General features: G+C 32.3%; 1 protein-coding gene and 1 long non-coding RNA gene across 2 annotated transcripts; both read right to left on the bottom strand.

Moving 5' to 3' along the window:
• Nucleotides 1-3,823: 3,823 nt before the first annotated feature.
• LOC143064882 (uncharacterized) lies at nt 3,824-9,122 on the bottom strand. The gene is made up of 2 exons (XR_012975343.1): nt 8,638-9,122; nt 3,824-4,633 (listed from the first exon to the last, which is right to left on the bottom strand). It is a non-coding gene; the product is annotated as an uncharacterized LOC143064882 (long non-coding RNA).
• A 5,125-nt stretch (nt 9,123-14,247) lies between these two features.
• Nucleotides 14,248-20,634, bottom strand: LOC143064881 (uncharacterized). The gene is made up of 4 exons (XM_076238070.1): nt 20,610-20,634; nt 15,813-15,878; nt 15,212-15,394; nt 14,248-14,483 (listed from the first exon to the last, which is right to left on the bottom strand). The coding sequence occupies exons 2-4, from the start codon at nt 15,865-15,867 to the stop codon at nt 14,314-14,316; spliced, it is 408 nt and encodes a 135-aa protein (XP_076094185.1). The 5' UTR covers nt 15,868-15,878; nt 20,610-20,634; the 3' UTR covers nt 14,248-14,313.
• Nucleotides 20,635-21,549: the final 915 nt, after the last annotated feature.

The raw sequence follows: 21,549 nt of genomic DNA, 5'->3' as shown, positions 1-21,549 counted from the left end.
ACAACCATATACTAAAGGAATATACATCGATCTAGTTCAAAACAGCGATTAGTGTTAAATGCGCCTATTCGTTGTTTTAGATCCTATTGTCTTGGGATTTACTGGTGATTACTTTATGGTACAGAATTGTTAAAAAAAATGCAACTTTTGCACCACTGAACTTCAAAATTCCAAGTACCATAAGCGGAAATACTATTTTTTTTTAAAAAGGCAGTGCTTTAAGGCCTGACTTTCAAGTCATGAGGTTCATCTTTTCATACGCAACGTCCAACAAATCTATGTAGGGGGTCATTTGGCCAGAAATAGATCCGGAAATGTTCAATTTTCTCCTCTCCTTTTTGTGGTATGATATGGTTTCTGTTTCTTTCATTTACATTGGGAAATAAAGAAACGATCAGTTTGTATTGTTCGTTTAAAAAAAAACTTGTTATTAATGTGTATTTTGCATTATAAGCAGTCAACCTGATTACAAACTATCATTATTTGTATTCCGTGTGGAAAGAGGTCCGGTCAACTTCGAGTGTTATCTGACATCTAAAGATTTTTTAACCAGTTCAAACGTTGATATAACAATGAAAGGTCGACTAAACATGATTCATATTGCATTTTCTATAAGTCAAAGCGAAATTCGGTTTATGAACGAGAAACCGTAAGCGTTTTCAATTTCGTTAGTTGTCTACGTATTATCCTGGTTCTCGCTACTACGTTCCGGGCATTAGCTATTTGATATATGTGTTACATTACGATCGGGTACTAGTCAATGTACGCGTGTATGTGTATATGACTCAGTTGACAAGAGCAGTTCTTCTACGTTGATGTTGGGAGAATTTTGATTAAACTCTAAATGCTCATAGAATAAGAAATATAATCTAAACTGAATTTACTTCCGTCGAATAATTTATTGCAATATAAATATAAATCCCTATTGACAAGAGAAATCTGACTTTTGTCAGAAATATTTTGTTCACGTGTGCAAAGGTAATCACGTGTGGCGGCCATATTGGTTTGTTTACATATTTGTGAAGAAGCCTCTAGAACTATGACCTAAACATAATTAGTCCTCCGAAAACGTAAACTTTATGCAATACTATTTTATCAATCATGATTATTTTCATAAATTTAAATTTGATTATTTAAAGAAATAAAATTATAACAATTACAAGTTTAGATTAGAGATTCTACACAGACATGCTTTGATCTATTTATGGCCAAATTAGTTTACCTGTGTGAAAATGTAAAAATGGATATTAATTTGTTTTATACTAAACAAGTAAAGACAAACTATGGATGGAAGATAATAATTCACATAAATATTTCAGGACATTTGATCTATTTTAATAAACATAGGATTTAAAAACTGCAAGTGCAAACAAATTTAATCATTACATAATCAGCTGATAATTTTTTACGCAAACATCGTGGTGATGTAACTGATAAAAATCACTCCATCAATCCTCCAGCCCTTTCACATATTAAGCAATAGATCTACTTATTATTGTAGAATATTCAATGAATATACATTCATCGTCTAATTGAATATATCGGGTAATCGGATATATTTAGCTGACATTTTGGGTATCCGATTGGCCGGAGTCTACTGTCATGACTGTACTACCATAAAGCTGAGACTACTATAATGTGTTATAGTAGTCTCAGCATAAAGATAATAAATAGTATTTATTGTGAACTTGTTCTCGTCCTGAATATGCATGAAATATTTGCCACTGGACGTTAAGCAACCAACAATCAAACAATCCAATGAGGGTTTCCCCTCATTTGTAGTGTTGTTCCCAACCTGTTAAAGGTCCATCTTTGTGCATAATTCAAATTGGAAATTTGAACAAACATCTAATATTCTTACACAAATAAATAAACCCTGGTCTGCTAGCTACATGTTTATCTTTTCTACCGATTTAATAACTAGAATCATGCAAACAGACTTAGGAAAAAGGCATGTAAGTTCAGTATACAAATATGACACTTTTTTAGACAATCCAGATCGTGCAAAATACTGAGCTAAAAATTGTAATGTTTAAAATTGTTGTTGCGCACAAAAAAAAAAATAAAACCACGGGAACTTTCAAAAGTTGGCGGGTATCTATGTAACAAGTCTTACTATCTTTATGTCCCATTTATGGGCATTATGTTTTCTGGTCTGTCCGTCCGTCCTGCTTCAGGTTAAAGTTTATAGTCGAGGTAGTTTTTTATGAAGTTGAAATCCAATCAACTTGAAACTTAGTACACATGTGTTCCTTATGATATGATCTTTCTAATTTTACTGCCAAATTAAAGATTTTACCTAATTTTCACAGTCCACTGAACATAAAAAATGATTGTACGGATGGGAAATCCATGACACATTCTTGTTCGAAGAAAAAAAAATACATCATTACGATAATGAAACAAAGCAGCCTGTGTTAGTGGGCTTCTTTTATGGTAATTCAAGTTACCTTTTATTCACTTTCTTCCACATCGGAGATATCAGCTCTTGGATTTGTACCTTTTAAGAGTCGTATACTAAATTTTATTTGTATATACATAAATTTATATTAGATTGGCGTTGCATCATTTTCTTCTATTGTCATGATTGTCTTAATTGCAAATATGGGAAGTGGTTAAAATGCTAATGAGACAGCTATTATTAATGACCACCAGATGTCATTGTTTTCTTAATTAAAATTTCTCTTTCATTCATACCAGTAAATTACTTTATCATGTTTATACTGAAAAATAATTTTGCTTGGATTTAGAAAAAATATGGTAATCAAAAGAGTTGACATGTTACTATGTACATTTACCATTATGTTACTTGATGTACTTGCAATACACACAGTACGGTGACTAGTCAATCTTTGTGAACTACTTTTCATAGGATGGGAGTCATTGAATATGCGTATATAATCAATAATTAAAAATAGTCTACTTATGTTAATGAGGAAAAGTTCTTTTATGTCTTAAAAATGCATTTCATGGCGAGGTACAGAAAATATACTGAAACAGTAGACTATGGGTGACTATAGGTGAACTAGGTACAAGAGAACTCTTAATCTTAAATACTACAAACCACCTCTGTACTGTGGAAGATAATGATATGACTGGACTAGAAATACACACAACCTGTAATTAACTGCCTTTACAGCGCTCTCGCGCTTTGATTTATATAAGAAACTGATTTTAATTACAACAATAACACCCTTCTCCACATTTATTAACACATAGCACCAACAGTGTATATTGGCGAAATGAAGTCATGTACAGAACGAATACTGATAAATCTTCAACTATTTACTGTCAGACGCCATAAGTATATTTATGTAGATAAGAGACTGAAAGTTATTGTTAGCGCAAAAACTTTGTCTCCACTGCTTATTTCTCTTTTTCATACTTCTACAATTTGTGATGGGTAAATGTTTCTGATTTTTTTTTAATTTTGTGTGCCTCTCGTGGCTGTGACATATGTTCTTTTTTTGTCTTAATCTCTGTCCTGCTTTTCTTTCTTTTTTTTTTTTTTAGATTATCCCGACTTCTTTTCACATAAATTATCATCATGCTTTTTTTGCAGAGTTGCTCATCCTGCTTTTTTTTTATTCAAAACTTCTGTCCCGCCTTTATTCAAATTTCATCCTGCCCCCACCCCCCCTCACACACACACCACCAAAAAAAATCAAATGGTAGCTCCATTAACCGTTACAAGTCCAAAGGAAAAGATAATCTTATATTTTTCTCTGTTTAACTTTGGTCTTTTGCTTATTGTTCTCGAACCTTTTATATTTGGGTACTCAAATTTTAACTTTTACTGAAGATTATTACAAAAACACGCACGGAATGTCAGACAATACATTTAGGTTTTTTCTCAACGTAGGCATTGCCGTTTCCTCTTTATAGACAAACATTTGAGATTTATAAAAATAAAAAAGACCGTGGTAGATAACAGTCTACGTCATTCAAAAGTTCACTGTTTTACTTTTAAGAATTGATGGTTAGAATCAATAAACTTAAATTTACGCCTTTTGAGTATGCTAGCGGATACAAGAGTAAAAGTACACTTCATAATAAACATAGAACAGGAAGTAATTTATGTATTTTTAACCGGCATTTCCACTCCTGACGGAGGTTCACTTAAGTCCATACCGTCTATTATTACATTTATAACAACGATGATAAAAACAAGAATAAGTACGGCTGTATTCAATCTCATAGTTTTCTTTTCTTTGCTTAACGTGATCGATTCCGCTGCAATAGAAAGTTGTCTTTTCATTTTAGGACGATCACGATGATTATTGTTGTCACAGGAATTTGGTTCCGATGGTTCGATTAATTCTCCACTTTCCAACAATTTGTCTCTTATTGACTTTTCTCTGCGTTTTCGTTCTTGTTCTTTTGCAGCATACTGTTCCCGAATTGCTAGAATAATCAGCATCACACCAACTGCAACTTGTAAAATCACTGATAAGGAAAGAAAGACCATTCCTGCTACACACTTGGCACTGTCAGCACATTCGGGAGTAATCAAGTTTTTCATCTTTGAAACATTGGACAGTAATAGAGCCATATCGAGCATGCCCTGTGCTAAAGACTTCCTCGCCGTATATTGGACACCAATTCTTGTCATGTTTAGAGAACTTGAAATTACCTTTCAAAAGTATAAACATTTCTGTTAGGACTTTTTTATATAAATCATTATTGTTTGTTTACATACAATAAGAAAAAAATAAAGAAACAAAATTTCCGAAGGTCGAGGAAAGTCTGTTATCAAATGGCAAAATCAAAAGCTCAATCATATCAAACGAATGGACAACATCTGTCATACTGCTGACTTGAAACTTCGAATTCCACTTAGCAAAAATTGAAATAAACCATGTCAACTGTCAAATCAATATACGCAATGTCTGAATTGTCATTGATATGGTTATATTTATAAATTTACTGTTTACAAATTTTTGAATTTATTGAAATACTAAGGCTTTTCTACCTCAGGCATAGATCACCTTAGCTGTATTTGGCAAAACTTTTAGGAATTTTGGTTCTCAATGCTCTTCAACTTTGTACTTTATTTGGCCTTTTTAACTTTTTTGGATTCGAGCGTCACTGGGGAGTCTTTTGTAGACGAAACGCGCGTCTGGCATATACTAAATTTAGTCCTGGTATCTATGATGAGTTTATCTGAATGAGCGATGAAAATTTTAAAAGGGACAAATAGCATTTTTTAACATGACTAACTTCAACATATTATATTACACATGCACTATTGCTGTTCACAATTTACTTTGTGTACAACATTGCACTTAGTATCCCTTATAACGTAGTTATATGTAACCAGGGAGAATAACAAATAAGAGTGAATTGCTATTACATTACAACATTTTATATGATTTCATGTTTAAAAAATGTTTTATTGGAAAACAAAAATACTAATCATTGAAGTAAACGCACTGATGAAGGTCATAATTTTGATGCAGTCCAACAGTTTTATACAATCATGCCAGTTGAATAATTAGAAATAAGATATATCAGAAATGTACGGAAGCGTATTAGCGCCAAACATTTTTTTTTTTTATTTTTCTTCCTATGTTTTGCGATATAACGCAACCATTTGCGAAATAACGCAAACCTTTGCGTTTAACGCAAACATTTGCGTTATAACGCTAATATCTTGATTTCAATTATTCATTAAGTTTTGTATATATGTCCGTCTGTCATTCATTTCGGATGTGATTTACTAGTAGATAAAAAAGAAACATATATACAAGGCCAAATCATTATAATAAATATGCATAGGTATAATGGAATACTTGAAGTGCAATTATACATAAATTAAGACTGATTTGTGCATCAGAAAAGTATATAATTTGACAAGAAAATAGATATAGTCTAGTAAATAGTTATATTTAAATTGAAAGACCAAAAATAATGTCATACAATTGTGAAACCTCAAAGTCAAATAGACAAAATGATCTTTCTGCTTTTAAATGAATTATTAATAAGGAAACATTTTTTTTAAATCTTAGAATATGATCAAAATTCTTTGATAGAAAGTCATTGAATTTTCATTTCAATATAATGAAGTATTTTTAAGATGCTTGGGTAGAAATTTGAATAGAGAGAACATAGTTTTATTAATAAAACATCTTCATTTTATACATTTATTGCCAAAGGGTAGCTTGTTTGAATCTAACCTACTTTACACAGATCTCAAACGAGAGCTTACTTTGGAAGTATATTTATATTCGGTTATAGCTATATTAGCAGGGTTAATTTTTTCTCTGGTATAACCTCAATTTACTCAATTTTCTGTGTAATATATATACTAGTAGTAACATAGATATCGTTTTTAGGGGCCATTATAGTTTGTTGTTCAATGTGAGCCAATGCTCCGTGTTGAAGACCGTACTTTGGCCTATGATGGTTTACTTTTACGAATAGTGACTTAGATGGAGAGTTTTCTTATTGGCACTCATACCACATCTTCTTATATTATTGCATAGCAATATAATATTCCCCACAGAAAGTAACCAAAAGTTAGCGTGCAATAAATTCCAATATTGCACTAGTGCAATAAATCTTCAAAATTCATGACGTCATCAACGATAAAATCTTAGGTTAAACCAATTTTTACTTTCAAATATTATATTGCTATACAATAAAAGGGTTATTGCATGAATATTGGTGAATATTGTCCCTCGTAGAACATATATTGCACTCGCAAGCTCGTGCAATATAAAATTCTACTCGGGACAATATTCCCCAATATTCATGCAATAACCCTATATTATTCTGCTCATTATTAGTCAATGATATGATATAATTATTCAAGCATTTTACTTTGCAATGACTACAGAGGTGATAAATTTTATTATCATATACTTAGACTTAATAACATATAAATTTTACCGTATGATAATAGCATAAAATTGACGTAAATTCCATATTTTTCGAATTGGTGCTTAGCGGGCTGATATGAAAAGTTTATCACATGCTTCGATTGTTATCGCATGCCTTTCCGTAACGTTATCACATGGCATTCCGGTAATACTCGGCCAATTCCGGAAAATACACCTCAATGCTACGTTTTCAGTGAAAACATTACAAAGTAGTGTACAAAACAATTATTTGAATACTGGAAAGTATATTGTTTAAAATAATAAAAAAATAAAAATAAAAAAAAAAATAAAATTATTTAATAAATGCATTTTTTAAGTTTTTCTGAAACATAATTTAGAAAGTTTCTTTAAAAAGTTGACTTTTCCAAACAATGATCATTTATAGGTATATTGTTGAATTATATTTTTTGCCGATTCGTCCATATTAAAATGTGTTTTTTTTTCTCTCTCTCTCTGAGGCATATGATAGAAAGGTTTCATATTTAATGTATCAAATTTTGGGTCCGACGGCCGTGAACTTTTTTACTCTTTAAACTTCGGGAACCACGTAAAAGGATCAATATATGAATCTGTTATTTTTCTCTACTGTTGAAGCATATGATAAAAAGATCATAACATGTCATTTTTCATATCGCATGTATTATCAGCCCTCGGTCAATATCAGCCCTCGAGCCGTGCGGCTCTTGGGCTGATATTGAACCTAGGGCTGATAATACATGCGATATGAAAAATGCCATGTTATAATCTGATAATATATACAGCCTCCTCCATTAATAACTACTGTTTCCTTTGAATCTTAAATAAGAAATAAAATAAAACAAATATTTGCGTTATATCGCAAAGGTTTTACGTTACAACGCAAAGGTTTGCGTTATATCGCAAAGGTTTGCATTAAATCGCAAAGGTTTGTATTAAGGGCATACGATCCTGTATTTGCAGTTTGATGAAAATTTCCATATAGGCTAGTTTTTGCCTGCTTAAATCAAATATGTAATAAAAATATACCTTCATGTGCTAATTTTTAAGTTAAATGAGGTCGAAATTTTGAATATTTGCTCAAAATTCGGATTTGTGGCCGTATTTTCCCTTTCGAAAGAAAACCTTAACTTTTTTGTTTTAAAAGATAAACACAAATTGTTTTTTTGTTAGATAATTTGTAATTTTTGTATTTGATAAGTATCCTAAAAAATTATGCATTTTTTATTCAGAAATAACTCATATTTATCAAATGGTCATGAATTAAGAAAAAATCGTATTGTTTTGCTGTATATTTATCAAATTAAAAAAAAATTCCTCTATTTACAGTTTAATAAAATTTGGTCCACATAATCTCCCTGCAAAATGAAACAAAATGTCGTTTTAAAAAATAGGGGTCCATGCACTCGTTTTCAAATTAAATCAGTTTGAATGATAAAAAATAGTCGAAAAATGTCATGGTTTGACGTCGCGAAAATAACGTTTTACGTTAGCAACGTCATTACCTTTCCTGTAACTGTAGATCGTATAACGTTAAGGTTAACGCAAACATAGGAAGAAAAATTAAAAAAAATGTGTGGCGCTAATACGCTTCCGTAGAAATGAGTATTTTAGAATTTAAAAATTATTTTTAAAAACTTGATAAATCTAAATCAAGAGTTCTTTTATTTGTTATGTGACTTTTCTGATTAAGTAAATATAATCGTATTGTGTTATTTATCTTAGATATTTTATTCATAAAAACAGAAATAGTCTAAAAATGTTGATATTTTGTACTTACTTGTTTAGTATATCTAATCTTTGCTGGAATTTATTTAAGCACGTTATCAACAGCAACTATGATGAATGATATTGTATGCGATCATTACATTTATTTCCTCGTAAGTGCAGTTATAGAGTTATGGGAACATTTACTTCCTGTATATTGAAAGTACAAGTGTGGGAATATATATTTCCTGGTCAAATATTTCTTCTTTTAAATGTTTCCTTGTCAATTGTTGTATTCTTGTTTCAAAAATTCCTCTTATTGTTTGATTGGCAAATATCATGGATCTATAATATTACATAACCTGTATTTTGTTAATAATACTGAATCATTTTCCTTTAACTTGTTTTTCATTGGGTATGAATAACAATGATTTTATGCAAACACATCATCTTTCTGAGGCTGCCAGTGGGATGTAGATTATCTCTTGATTGGAATCATGATACTTTACGACAAAAGAGATGATTTCAGCCTCCTAATTGTGAACTTTCCATTTCTATGTAGCAACCTTCCTGTGCCTTCATACGGAGTTTGTATCTACCATTTGATACGATATTCCCGGGATTGTACTTGCTATCATGGTTTCCTTGATAGAGGGTCGTGCTCACGAGAAAGCTATTAAACCGAGAGTTCCAAATGGTGAAGTTGAAATCATCCAGGGCTTCGTAATTTTTACGGACGCCATCACAAGGTTGTTGACCGTTATGGAATATCCGTTTCACAGATCATATGTTCCCTATGTCGTATCTACAATCCCGTTCCATTTTCACGAATGTGACCTACCGAATTAGGTAGCAATAAACAGTGAGGAAAAAATATCAAAATTTGCCCTCATCAATTTTACCATCCCCTTTTCATTGTTTTCTTGCAATATTATGCTTACTATTTGTGTCATATATGTGCATATGTATGTAATCAGAATCTTCCAACGATTTTATATCCAGTATATAAAATGGTAAAATATAGTTTCTTTGGGTGTATCCATGGCAACAATCTGCATTTATTTGAACTAATTAAAATTTTTTGCAAAAAGTGGGAAAGATGTCACATATTCCCCCAAAATTTGACTTAAAGTAGAATTTCAATCGCTTGAAGTAATACCTTTTCTGAAGCTGTTTACGTATACCTTTCAGTTATTCCAATGAAAATCATATGTCTTTCGTCTCATTTTTTTGTAAAATTGCGTCAAAAACTTCGTGTGTGTTTGTAAACATTACATTAATTTCTGGACCGATGGCTGGTCTAGCTATGAAAATACGGAGAGTCAAACAGAAAATAGACAATAAAACATTTTAAAAAATCCACTTGATGATCTTATAAAACATCTTTGGAGGCTAAATAACTACTCAGCTGTCTAAAAATGAATTTTATTACACAATAACTTTCATATTTGAAAAATCCACCGGGGCCAAAATGCGAAACTAAACTCCTAACTGTGTATTGATACCTTATACTACTTACCGGGTTTATAATAATATGAGCAATTAACGGATGCCACATGTTGAGCAGGTTCCGGTAACCCTTCCGGAGCACCTGAGATCACCCCCGTTTTTTGGTGGGGTTCGTGTTGACTAATTTTTAGTTTTCTAGGTTGTGTCTTGTGTACTTTTATTTGTCTGTTAGTCTTTTTTTTTTTACAAGCCATGGAGATATCCAGATCATTTTCTATCTATGAATTTGAATTTATCTTACCTCCTATGCATTTCTAGGAATATGATTGCTTAAAAGCGTCCGCGTGAAGACCGTGTATATTCAATATTAGGTTAGTAGGAGGCGGGGCTTAATTCAATACACCGTTAGTAGTGGATTTACGACTTTGGCACTGTTTGATTTTTTAAAAGTATTGGAAGTTCTGTTTGATATTATTATATTATTATTCGCTCTCACTCCATATGGAATTTACTGACCCCGTATATATCATATTAGGTCACTAACACACTATGTAACTAATAGTCCCTCTGATATCTTTCGACTCTCATTTACACATAATCCAGTTTCCTGGTTTAGGTCAGTGGTTCTTTATGGGGAAATATAAATATACAAATATAAAAACTGACCGCCACAATATAACCAAGAGTGCTGGAAGTGGTTTTTAACAGCAGCAATCGGTCAAGCAACTAAGAACAATAATTCAAAGAACGACGGGCAACTCAATTATCCAAAGGCAAACCAGTATTATCTTTAAAAAAAATGATATCCGACGTCTTCAGATACGAACATATTTGTAAAACCTTATTTTTTACAAGGATGACATTGACCTTGTGGAAATCGAAGTTATTCTTTCCGCCTACCTTTAAATTTGCTTGGGGATTTAAAATGTCTCAAAAATTGGAAAAACCTTACGCTTACACAAACTTATGACTGATTTTACGATGGTTTTTTTTTATGTTTTAAAAATTCTTTATTATAACTCGTTGAGAAATAATTGTTTACATATCAGATAACGGAATTCACAATGCACGAGGATTTAAGTAAATTAGTTCACATTACTTTTTTTCATATTTTTATAGTACTGTTATATTGATGCATTATCATAGGTTACATTACTATTTGATAAAATACAATTACTTGTTTTTTTTTTAAATTACCAATTCGTCAAGTCTTTTTTTTTAATAAAACATAAATTTTCACTACTGTACAGTGACCATAAAAAAATGTAAAATAGTGCTTCGAGAAATTCAGATGTAAAGCTAAACTTGTTTGCGATATTTACGTGTAATCATTGAGTTTTTTTTATAGTCAATTCAGAGATTGACTTGAAACAGCTATATCTTTATTTTCTTACTTGAAAATCCTTTGGTGGCCTTCGGCTGTTTTCCGCTCTTTGTTCGGGATGGTGTCTCTTAGACAAATTCCCCATTTCCATTCTTAATTTTATTATCTATTTCAGTGAAATTATGTACAGATTTGCTCTTGACATTGCATTGTTACAATATAAGTACTTATACGTGATTTTGATTTTGATCGTGAGATGCTCTTGGTTTTTTTTTTATTGTATATGTAAAAGTACTTGTTTTCTATTTTGTTTTCTTTGAAACCGGAATGCAACGTTTGAAAGTGTTTTTCCTGTAAAGATTTTTGTTATCGTACTTTATGAACATATGTTTTCGACTAAGATCCCTTTAGAATTTTTCAATAAACTGCAAATTGTTAGAAAACAAAGAATTTATGATGCTAATGTTAAATACGTTAATAATTTGATACAAATATACAGGAAATACGAAATAAAACAAGAAGTAATTGTAACAGGATGCTGTTACGAAGTCTCCCAAACAAAGCTCCCATAACTCGCCATTCATATTGTTCCATATTCATTTGATTTGATTTTTTGTCCCATACAAGAATATATATGGCTTAGGGGTGGGATCTCCACCATTTACAAGTATTTAAACAGGAGGGGTGGTGGTGACCCCCAGGGACTTTACCTACATTTCATTTGATTTGCTTTATTGTCCCATACAAGAATATATATGGTTTAGGGGTGGTGATGTTGACCGTTTACAAGTTTTCAAACAAGAGGGGGAGGGTGACCCCCTCGGGACTTCCCTTTTATTTTATTTTATTTGTTTTATTGTCCCCTAAAAGAATATATATGGTTAAGGGGTGGGGATCTGGACTGTTTACAAGATAATAGCACATTCTCAAATTGAACAGGGTGGGGTGACCCCCAGGAACATCCCTTTAATTTCATTTGATCAGTTTTATTGTCCATACAAGAATATATATGGTTTAGGGGAGGGATGTTGACTGTTTACAAGTTTTCAAACAAGAGGGGGTGGGGTGACCCCCCAGGGACTTCCCTTTTATTACATTTCATTTGTTTTATTGTCCCCTACAAGAATATATATGGTTTAGGGGTGGGGATGTTGACTGTTTACAAGTTTCCAAACAAGAGGGGGTGGGGTGACCCCCTCAGGACTTCCCTTTTATTTCATTTAAATTGTTTTATTGTCCCCTACAAGAATATATATGGTTTAGGGTGAGGGTCTGGACCGTTTACAAGATAATAGCACATTCTCAAATTGAACGGGGTGGGGATGACCCCCAGGAACTTCCCTTTAATTTCATTTGATAAGTTTTATTGTCCCATACAAGAAGATATATGGTTAAGGGGTGGGGATGTTGACGGTTTATAAGTTTTCAAACAAGAGGGGGTGGGGTGACCCCCTAGGGACTTCCCTTTTATTTTATTTCATTTGTTTTATTGTCCCCTACAAGAATATATATGGTTTAGGGGTGGGGACGTTGACCGTTTACAAGATAATAGCACATTCTCAAATTGAACGGGGTGGGGATGACTCCCCGGGGACTTCCCTTTAATTTCATTTGATTTGTTTTATTGTCCAAATCAAGAATATATATGGTTTAGGAGTGGGGATCTGGACCGTCTACAAGATAAAAGCATATTCTCAAATTGAAGGGGGTTGGGGACCCCCAGGGACTCCCCTATATTTCATGTGATTTGTTTTATTGTCCTTTAATTATTTCTGAAGACTGCATGTATCTATCACTTACAGTTTTCCAGTTATATTCATTTAAAAATTTTAGAAAATAAAATCCCATAGGGTTCTATAGTAAACCCCTCCCTACCCCACAAAATACCCCTTAATAGACCCCAATGCACAAACGAAAGATTGATGGCTCAAGACATATTAGTCTACTATTCTATGAAACCCTAAGTAAATCTGAAAAGCGGTTTTGGAGAAATGCTGCGGACAAGTTCATTCTTTTTGAAAGTGGCGGAAGAAGAAGAAGAAGAATAAAAAGAAGAAGAAGAACAAGAACAAGAACAAGAACAAGAACAAGAACAAGAAGAAGAAGAAGAAATGAAAATTATGATGAACAAAATTTTAATCCGTAGGTGCTCACTGTAGGTACTGTGTACTTTACTGTCATCTATCGTAGTTTGCTCACTGCAAGTACTGTGTGCTTTACTGTCTTCTGTCGTGAGTTGCTCACCGTACGTACTGTGTACTTTTCATTTTAATTAGTCGTGATTTGCTCACTGTAGGTACTGTGTACTTTACTGTTATCTGTCGTGAGTTGCTCACTGTACGTACTGTGTACTTTTCATTTGAATTAGTCGTGATTTGCTCACTGTAGGTACTGTGTACTTTACTGTCATCTGTCGTGAGTTGCTCACTGTACGTACTGTGTACTTTTATCTGTTGTAAGTATTTTGCAATACCATCCATCAATTAAAACGCCACAAAATAGCCAATTATAGTGTTCACAGTGGCGTGGTAAAATAAACATAAATGATGTACATCAATGAAAAAGCACAGGCGATTATGAAATGTGTTAATGGGGGTATACAATGTAGGACAATGGTTATATTAGAAAGTGTCTTTAGTTTTAAATGGGGAATTACTAGAGAATTCTGAAATTACACATTTACTTATGTCTGCACATTTTCAACAATTGTTTAAAAAAATCACAATTATCTACGCAAAAAAAGTCCTCTCAAATTTGTCTTCTTGAATAATGCAAAAAAAATAAAAAATAAGAGAAGGGTCCGATATGGCAAGTTTTGTCATGGTAGGTGTGGTCTTTGCGATGTCAGATATTTTTTGGTAATTTCTGCAATCCGTTCATTAATAGTGTATAGTGCATAATACTAAGAAATACTATTCTATTTTTAATACTATATTATAAATTGATTTGAATAATTCACATGAGTTTTTAGAAGCCTTATGGCTTGGCAGCCTTTCTTAAATCATCAAGACACATCTCTTTAACACTGGCGTTTTTCCTTGTCGATTTTACTCTGTTGTTATTGCTGCATTGACAGTTGTTGGCATTGTCAGCACATTTAAAGAAATCACCTTTATCAAATATTTGTCCAACATCAGCACATGTATCTAAAATGATAAAAGTAATATCTAAAATATGAACTAGTCTGTATAGCATTACTTATTGGAATATAAACACATGGACTATAGCTGATTTTTTTTACCATAGCAATCCAAATTAAAAAAAATATATTTACAAAGCACTGTGAGTATATCAGTAATGGCGTCGAAATAACTTTTATAATCAGGTCATGGTAAAAAAGCAAAAGACATACGTCTTACTCTTTAGGTTTTGAAAATCTAAATAGAAAAAATGGAAAAATAAATAACAATAAAAAAACAACTAAGGAAACTTGTAAACATGGTCAATGATGATCAAACTAAAGCTAAAGTTACGAAATTTTAAAGTTATCTGAGAAACAATGTTCACCAAGTAAAAGAAAATAGCATAGGAGTTTAATGTTTTTTATATTTTTTTTACTTTTACACAAATAAGATACTAGTATTTTGATCAAAGTTCTCACAACGAGAGACTGTTCCATGTGCATGAATCTGTAATTCAGTGGTTGTCTGTTGTAGCTGTGTTACATTTTTTTGCGGTATGGGCTTTGCTCATTGTTGAAGCCCGTACGGTGACCTATAAATGTTTTGAAAAAATGCTATGTCTTTAATTTTGATCTCTTGTGTAGAGTTGTCTCATTGACAATCATACCAGTGACATCTTTTTTATTGTCATGTGCTTCATTGGATAAGTACTCTGCAATATGAATAATCTTATTTTTAACTATAGGCGTTACCTCCTGGGCACGGTTCACATATTCCAGGCCAATTATTAAAACTTGAACATTTCTTATGACATGCCCATTCTCTACAGTATGTGAAACCATTTTCTTTTATACATTTACGATCTCCTCCAATAAGTGTGTACATTTGCTCATCTTTTCCAAATTTGATACATCTTCCTACTACCTCGTAACAATCTGGCAATAAAAAAAAAAAATAAGTATGATTAGGGAATTCAATATTATAAAATTTACCTGCATTCTATGCATTGGTACTTTTTCTGTTTAATATTCAATTTACTTCACCATTTAATGTGTCACATTAATCACTTTCAAGATCGTAAATTCAAATGCGTAAATTGTTTACAAAATCCGTGAGTTCGTCTATCTACGTAACTGCTACCGTCAAGAATGTGTGAGGTTTGGAGTGCTGTAAAACTTTCGTTTTGTGTGACCAACCCCTTTCTTTTAGGTAGTAACAAATTTGCGGACGGAATGAAACATCAAACTTTAGTTATTCTCGACTAAATCAGCATATATCAGCAGAAAAGATTTTGTGAAACATGACTGCAATTCTTTTACACTTACCTTAATTTTATAAGTTTGAAATACTTACTGCAATAACTAAATAGTCCAACCAGATAAATAACAAACATCGGAAGGAAAACCATTTTGTCTATACCTGAAATTTATAAAATACTGAAGAATTATTTCACACAGTCACTTGAATTGATGGTACATTGCAGTTAATTATTTGGCGCCTCTTTAACAAACTGCAAAGCTACAATGACTCTGGTATACAAAATTCGAAACTAGATTTAGTTTGCTATACTGTCTCGGTTTTGGTCTTTGTGAGATAGTTTCTCACATGAGATAGTTTTCTCATTGGCAATCACACCGCATCTTATATAGATTATATATTATATTATTATAAAGTGGTTTTATATGTTAATTACTTAATGAAATACTCTTCTTTCTTTCTTTTTTTTTAAACACATTCAATATTTTATATCGATTAACCAATCAATTTATACATACATGTATATTTTATGGATCATTGGTTCTATTATTTTAAAAAGAGACAAAATTGAGACAAATAAAGGTTTCCTAACACGGAAAGTTTTCCTTGCTTTTGGCACATCACTTTAGCTGCTTCAGCCTTTTGCTCTCATTGCAAAAAAAGTGTCCGCCAATCTAAGGTGGTAAGGCTTTGCATCTGTCGAGAGCACATGAAAAATAAGATGTCCATGTGTCTCATTTTTTGCGTCAAACAATATTGACCGAGTGTTCCTTTTCGGAAAACGTATTGATTAAGCTGCAATATATGAAATAGCCGAATCCTATCTAATGCCTTAATTGAGAAAACGTCTGTAACATATACAAACTGAATTGTGACTTTCGGTCCTACATTCAATATATACAATAAAATTGAGAATGAAAATAGGGAAAGTGCCAAAGAGACAACAACCCGACCATAGAAAAAAACAAAAGCAGAAGGTCACCAACAGGTCTTCAATGTAGCGAAAAATTCCCGCACTCGGAGGCGTCCTTCAGCTGGCCCCTAAACAAATATATACTAGTTCAGTGATAATGAACGCCATACTAATTTCCAAATTGTACACAAGAAACTAAAATTAAAATAATACAAGACTAACAAAGGCCAGAGGCTCCTGACTTGGGACAGGCGCAAAAATGCGGCGGGGTTAAACATGTTTGTGAGATCTCAACCCTCCCCCTATACCTCTAGGTGATATCGCGGGTCCGTGACTGAATTAAAGTATTTATTACATTGGTTGCAATAAATTACATTGATTTCCCAGTTAGGCAGCAACCATTTGATTTTCTGGGGGGGGCTATGGTTTTTTTTGGAAAAAAAAGTTTGTTTCCAGTTTTTGGAGAAAAAAATAATTTGTTTTTGATTCTGAGAAAAAAAAATTGTTTGTTTCACCCTCAGCTGCCACTATATGTAATGCTAAAATTGAAAGAAAAAAATTGTTTTCGACTTGTCGCAAATAAAATAGATTGTTTTTCGCCGCAGGCGAAAAAAAAAATTTGTCCAGAAAAAAAAACCATAGCCCCCCCCAGAAAATCAAATGGTTGCTGCCTTAGATAAAAACCGATAATTTCACATGTGAAATAAACGTGGTTATTTCACTCTCTGACGTCATACAACAATAGGCGTTGTCAAGACGTCGATAACGTCGGATCAAAACAAATTGTAAATGCGTAGGAAAAACATATAGTCCCTTACATTTTCTACATTAATTTCATAAAAAAGCCATTTGACAATGTAATAAAAAGTATAACTAATCGCCGTATTTGAATATCAAAAATAAGACAACTTGTGACCGAACGCCGCTATGGATTAAACTCGTGCTGCGCACTCGTTTAATCCATGCGTCGTTCGGTCACGCGTTGTCTTATTTTTTGATATTCAAATACGGCGATTAGTTATACTATAAATAACTATGCCTAAGCCTTATTTTAGTAATTGGTATTGTCATCTGATAAGTCATGTCGATTATAAGATACACAGTTTTCTCTGCTTTCAAATCTTTCTGTTTGAACCCGTCGACCTGGAACTTATCAATTATTGGAAATATTAATTATTTGGAAAACAAAAGGTCCTGGCTATCCAGGAATAGAGTATTTTTTAATCAACAGCATTGTCCTATATTAGTTATCTTAGAAAGTCTTACTGATTGCTGAATAAAACTACAATAGGGAACAATTTGACAATGATTGAATTTAGTAGTGTCAGGCCTTTGATTATGACCCGTGTATATAGCAAAATCCTAAATACACCGTTTGGTGGTGCGCCTGTCAAATGCGGAACGTACAGATAAGGTAATAGCTGAATATACTATTTGTATCGGTATCGGATTCGACCCGGAACTTGTTAATTATTGGCAATATTTAATTATGCTGAAAACAAAAGGGTCTGGAGTGGTGTAATTTTTAATCTACACCATTGTCCTATATTAGTTATATATAGAGTTGAATTCTTTGATTTGTCGTTTTTACCCGATGACGGCTGACAAATTGGACCTCGTAATTTTAGTATTATAGATATATATATGGTTTGACTAATTATGTGCTTTTTAAGTTTAAATTAAAACTTCTGGTAATTTCCATTAAACAATCTCATGTTGATTACATAGTCATTCAGTGGTTTCTTTCAAATTATTTATTTGTCTTGGAAGTTTACTCTGATCTTACGATAACCATTGCCTTCCTTATACTTTCACTTGGACGTATACCGCATATCCTTTTGTTTCTCGACTTACTCTCCAGGTGTCATACCACCAATTAAAAGTCCCTATCTGTTCAACCAAATTTTACAATTTTTACAGCTTTCTAAATATTTTACCTTAAGTTTAACTTCATAGAAACCAGGTATATCCTGAATCGTACATGTATCAGCTTTCTACATGCCAATGTTCAACAGATGTTTAAAATCATATAAAAAGAAAAGGTCTTCCGAATAGAGGTACCACTAAAATAACCCCTGGTTTTCTGGAAATCTTAAATTAGTATACTATGGAGTGCATTAATCCTCAATTTTGAATGCAAACTCATAAACAAGTAAATTTTAGCTCAAAATGGTCTTAATATATTTCTCAATCACCAAAAGTTTCATTTCTGCCAATTTGTTGGTTAGTTTAAGTAAACAATGACATCAAATGCACTATTTTTTGTCCGAGTAGGCCTACTTTCACATACGTTCTAAATTTGAGGGAGTAATTGGTGGTATGACACCTCCAGGGGTACGTATCTATCAGACCGAGTATGTGTTAATATTAATATATGGCTTCATGAACATAAAAACATGCAGGAAACGCTGGTTAAATCGACTAAACTAGATATCAATTTTCGTCGACAAAAGTTACATCGAGATAAAATAATTACATGTAACTATTATAAAACCAGAAACCTTTATGAGTTGATGTTCAGATAGAAAAAAAAAACATATCGAGTGATGTAGTTTAGATTGTGGATCTCATTTTAGATTTTCCTTTTGTTATATTAAGAACATTTTTTTTATTCTATTTTTTTTCTATTGTGCTGTCTAAGTTTAATGGTTGGCTTTTGGTTCAACTATTCGGCAGTATAACCGATGCTAAAAGGGTAAGAACGTTTGATTTCATGGGATATATTAATACACAGCCACTTCCGGTCAAAACGGGCAATACCGACCGTGCAAGAACCTCATGGGTAGGCAATGTCGTTAAAAAACCCACCGTAGTCGTCGTCAAAACAGGGACTTCAAATAACCATCTCAACATATTAAAGCTCTAACAAGGGTTCTTATGTGGTGTAAACCTTAATAGATGTTTTATGGAAATATCAACCGTAAGGTATTGCCATTTCAGTTAAACAGCATTAAACATGTACGCATGATGCTTTTTTTTTTGCTTTCGTTTTCATAAGATTTTCAAAAAATACTTTTCGTTTGTAAATGTTTTGTTCATATGATTATATGATTGTGCCATATGTTGTTTAATACCTCTCTTTTTGTGTGTAACTTCTATATTTCTTTCCGAAGTCTAACCAAAAATAATTGTTTTTGTATCCGAAGGACAACTTATAGCTTTACATTCAACAGAATTCTGATTCTTGTTAGGAATGTCCTTATACATTTTTGCGGATTAATACTCGAAATTTGACAAAACCTATCAAAGTTGTGATTTTGAGGTTAATTCAGGCGTTAAAATGTTTGTCATATCAAGAAATAAGCCACAACTATGTATACATATGGAGCAGGTAAACTTTGAATGTAAGTGAATGTTAAAAGACTTTTTTACAAGGGCCCGAGTGAGAAATAAAATAGAGGACTTTGCTCTATCTCTTTAAAATGTACATTTTATAAAAAAGAGTATATATTTCTAGAAAATAAAAGTAAAATATCTTTTGCTTAGGCTACAGGGACAAATATTACAGCATATTCGGGACGTTATGTCATAGACCATTACCATTGTCATGATTGTTAAAGAACAAAATAACCATGCAGATATAAATTTACCCAAATAAATAATACAAGAGCAAGCTGTAATGATGCTATTACTATTTCGTTCATTTCAAAATATGTAATATCTGCTATTATAGAAAACTTGGAGTCGGTATTGCGGCGATGCAAACAAATGCTATGTTGAGTGTTTCAAGGACTATAAGTACAGGGGATTAGAATTTGAATCTTACTTACTTGTGAAGTTCAATGTTGTACATATAAAGCTGATTTATAACATCTATATCAAATCCGACATGTCCAAATTTTACTATTATGAGCAGTAATTGATTATGTATTACTTTGCACAATTAAAGGTTGAATTGCAACTTTTCTTAGAAATTTCTTCCCTATTTGCAAGAATAATAAAAAAAAAATGAAAAAAAATATTTTATATATTAGACTTACCTGGTACAAAATATGCATTAAATTCAATACAAAAACACTTGTACACATAACATTGGAACAGCTGTTTGTATACCAGGAAAACCAATTTACTTATTTATTCAAAACTTAAGCCTCTTTTATTTTACATTGGAAATACGATGGTTATTATCAATACCTGTAAGATTTTCTTCTTTATTTCCTTCATTTGTTCATATATTATTTTTCTCAATTGTAAATTAGTTTGTTATAAATGTTGTCTTGGATTTACTCTGTCAAGTATATAGAAATATCACTAAGATAACATTTTTAATGCTATTCGTTTATTACGTTAACTTAATTATGCATTTTTATGCTGCAAAACCTCTCACCCAGGTTAGGGGAGGGTTGAGCGCTTACAAACATGTTTAACCCCGCCACATCAATTTGCCTTTCCTAAGTTAGGACCTTATTCGCGAAAATTGGAAAGAATAGTACAACATCCTAAACAAATACCTAAGATATTCCTCAACAACGTCTTTACGGACTCCCAGTAGTAAATCATTAAATAACAATAGCAAGTCTCTTTGTCAGCACGTTCTTGCATACACGTGGTCTTAAAGAATTACTAATGCAAATGTTATGTTTATTTTTGTTTTAGAACAAGTATAACACCAACCTTGTAGCCCATCTAGATGGAAGAAGAGCAACACATACAAGCAATATAGGTTCAGTTGGGTCAGTTCGAACTGCTTTTTTGGAATAAACCATAATAATCTGTCACAGAACAGTTATTTTAAAAGTCACTACAGATCAGTTCTGTCCTCGAACAAGTATAGAACAAACCTTTTAAAAACATTTATATGGAAGAAGAGCAACGCGGACAAGAACTAGACAATTAACGCATCATCTAAAGAATAAAGTTTAGGCTAGGTCATTTAATATTAACTTATAAAATATTTTTTTCTGTCATTTGACGATTCGT

Source organism: Mytilus galloprovincialis, chromosome 2 (genome assembly GCF_965363235.1).
Source record: "Mytilus galloprovincialis chromosome 2, xbMytGall1.hap1.1, whole genome shotgun sequence".
In the NCBI taxonomy this organism is placed as follows: domain Eukaryota; kingdom Metazoa; phylum Mollusca; class Bivalvia; order Mytilida; family Mytilidae; genus Mytilus; species Mytilus galloprovincialis.
Note: the sequence above shows the minus strand (reverse complement) of the source record. Positions and strands in the feature narration are given on the sequence as shown.

What these genes read in the sequence shown, in the direction of transcription:
- LOC143064881 (XM_076238070.1), bottom strand. Translation starts at nt 15,867, where the DNA reads ATGGTTTTCCTTCCGATGTTTGTTATTTATCTGGTTGGACTATTTAGT. An exon ending in TGGACTATTTAGTTATTGCA is followed by an intron (nt 15,395 to 15,812) that starts GTAAGTATTTCA and finishes TTTTATTGCCAG; the next exon opens with ATTGTTACGAGGTAGTAGGA. An exon ending in ATGTGAACCGTGCCCAGGAG is followed by an intron (nt 14,484 to 15,211) that starts GTAACGCCTATA and finishes TTATCATTTTAG; the next exon opens with ATACATGTGCTGATGTTGGA.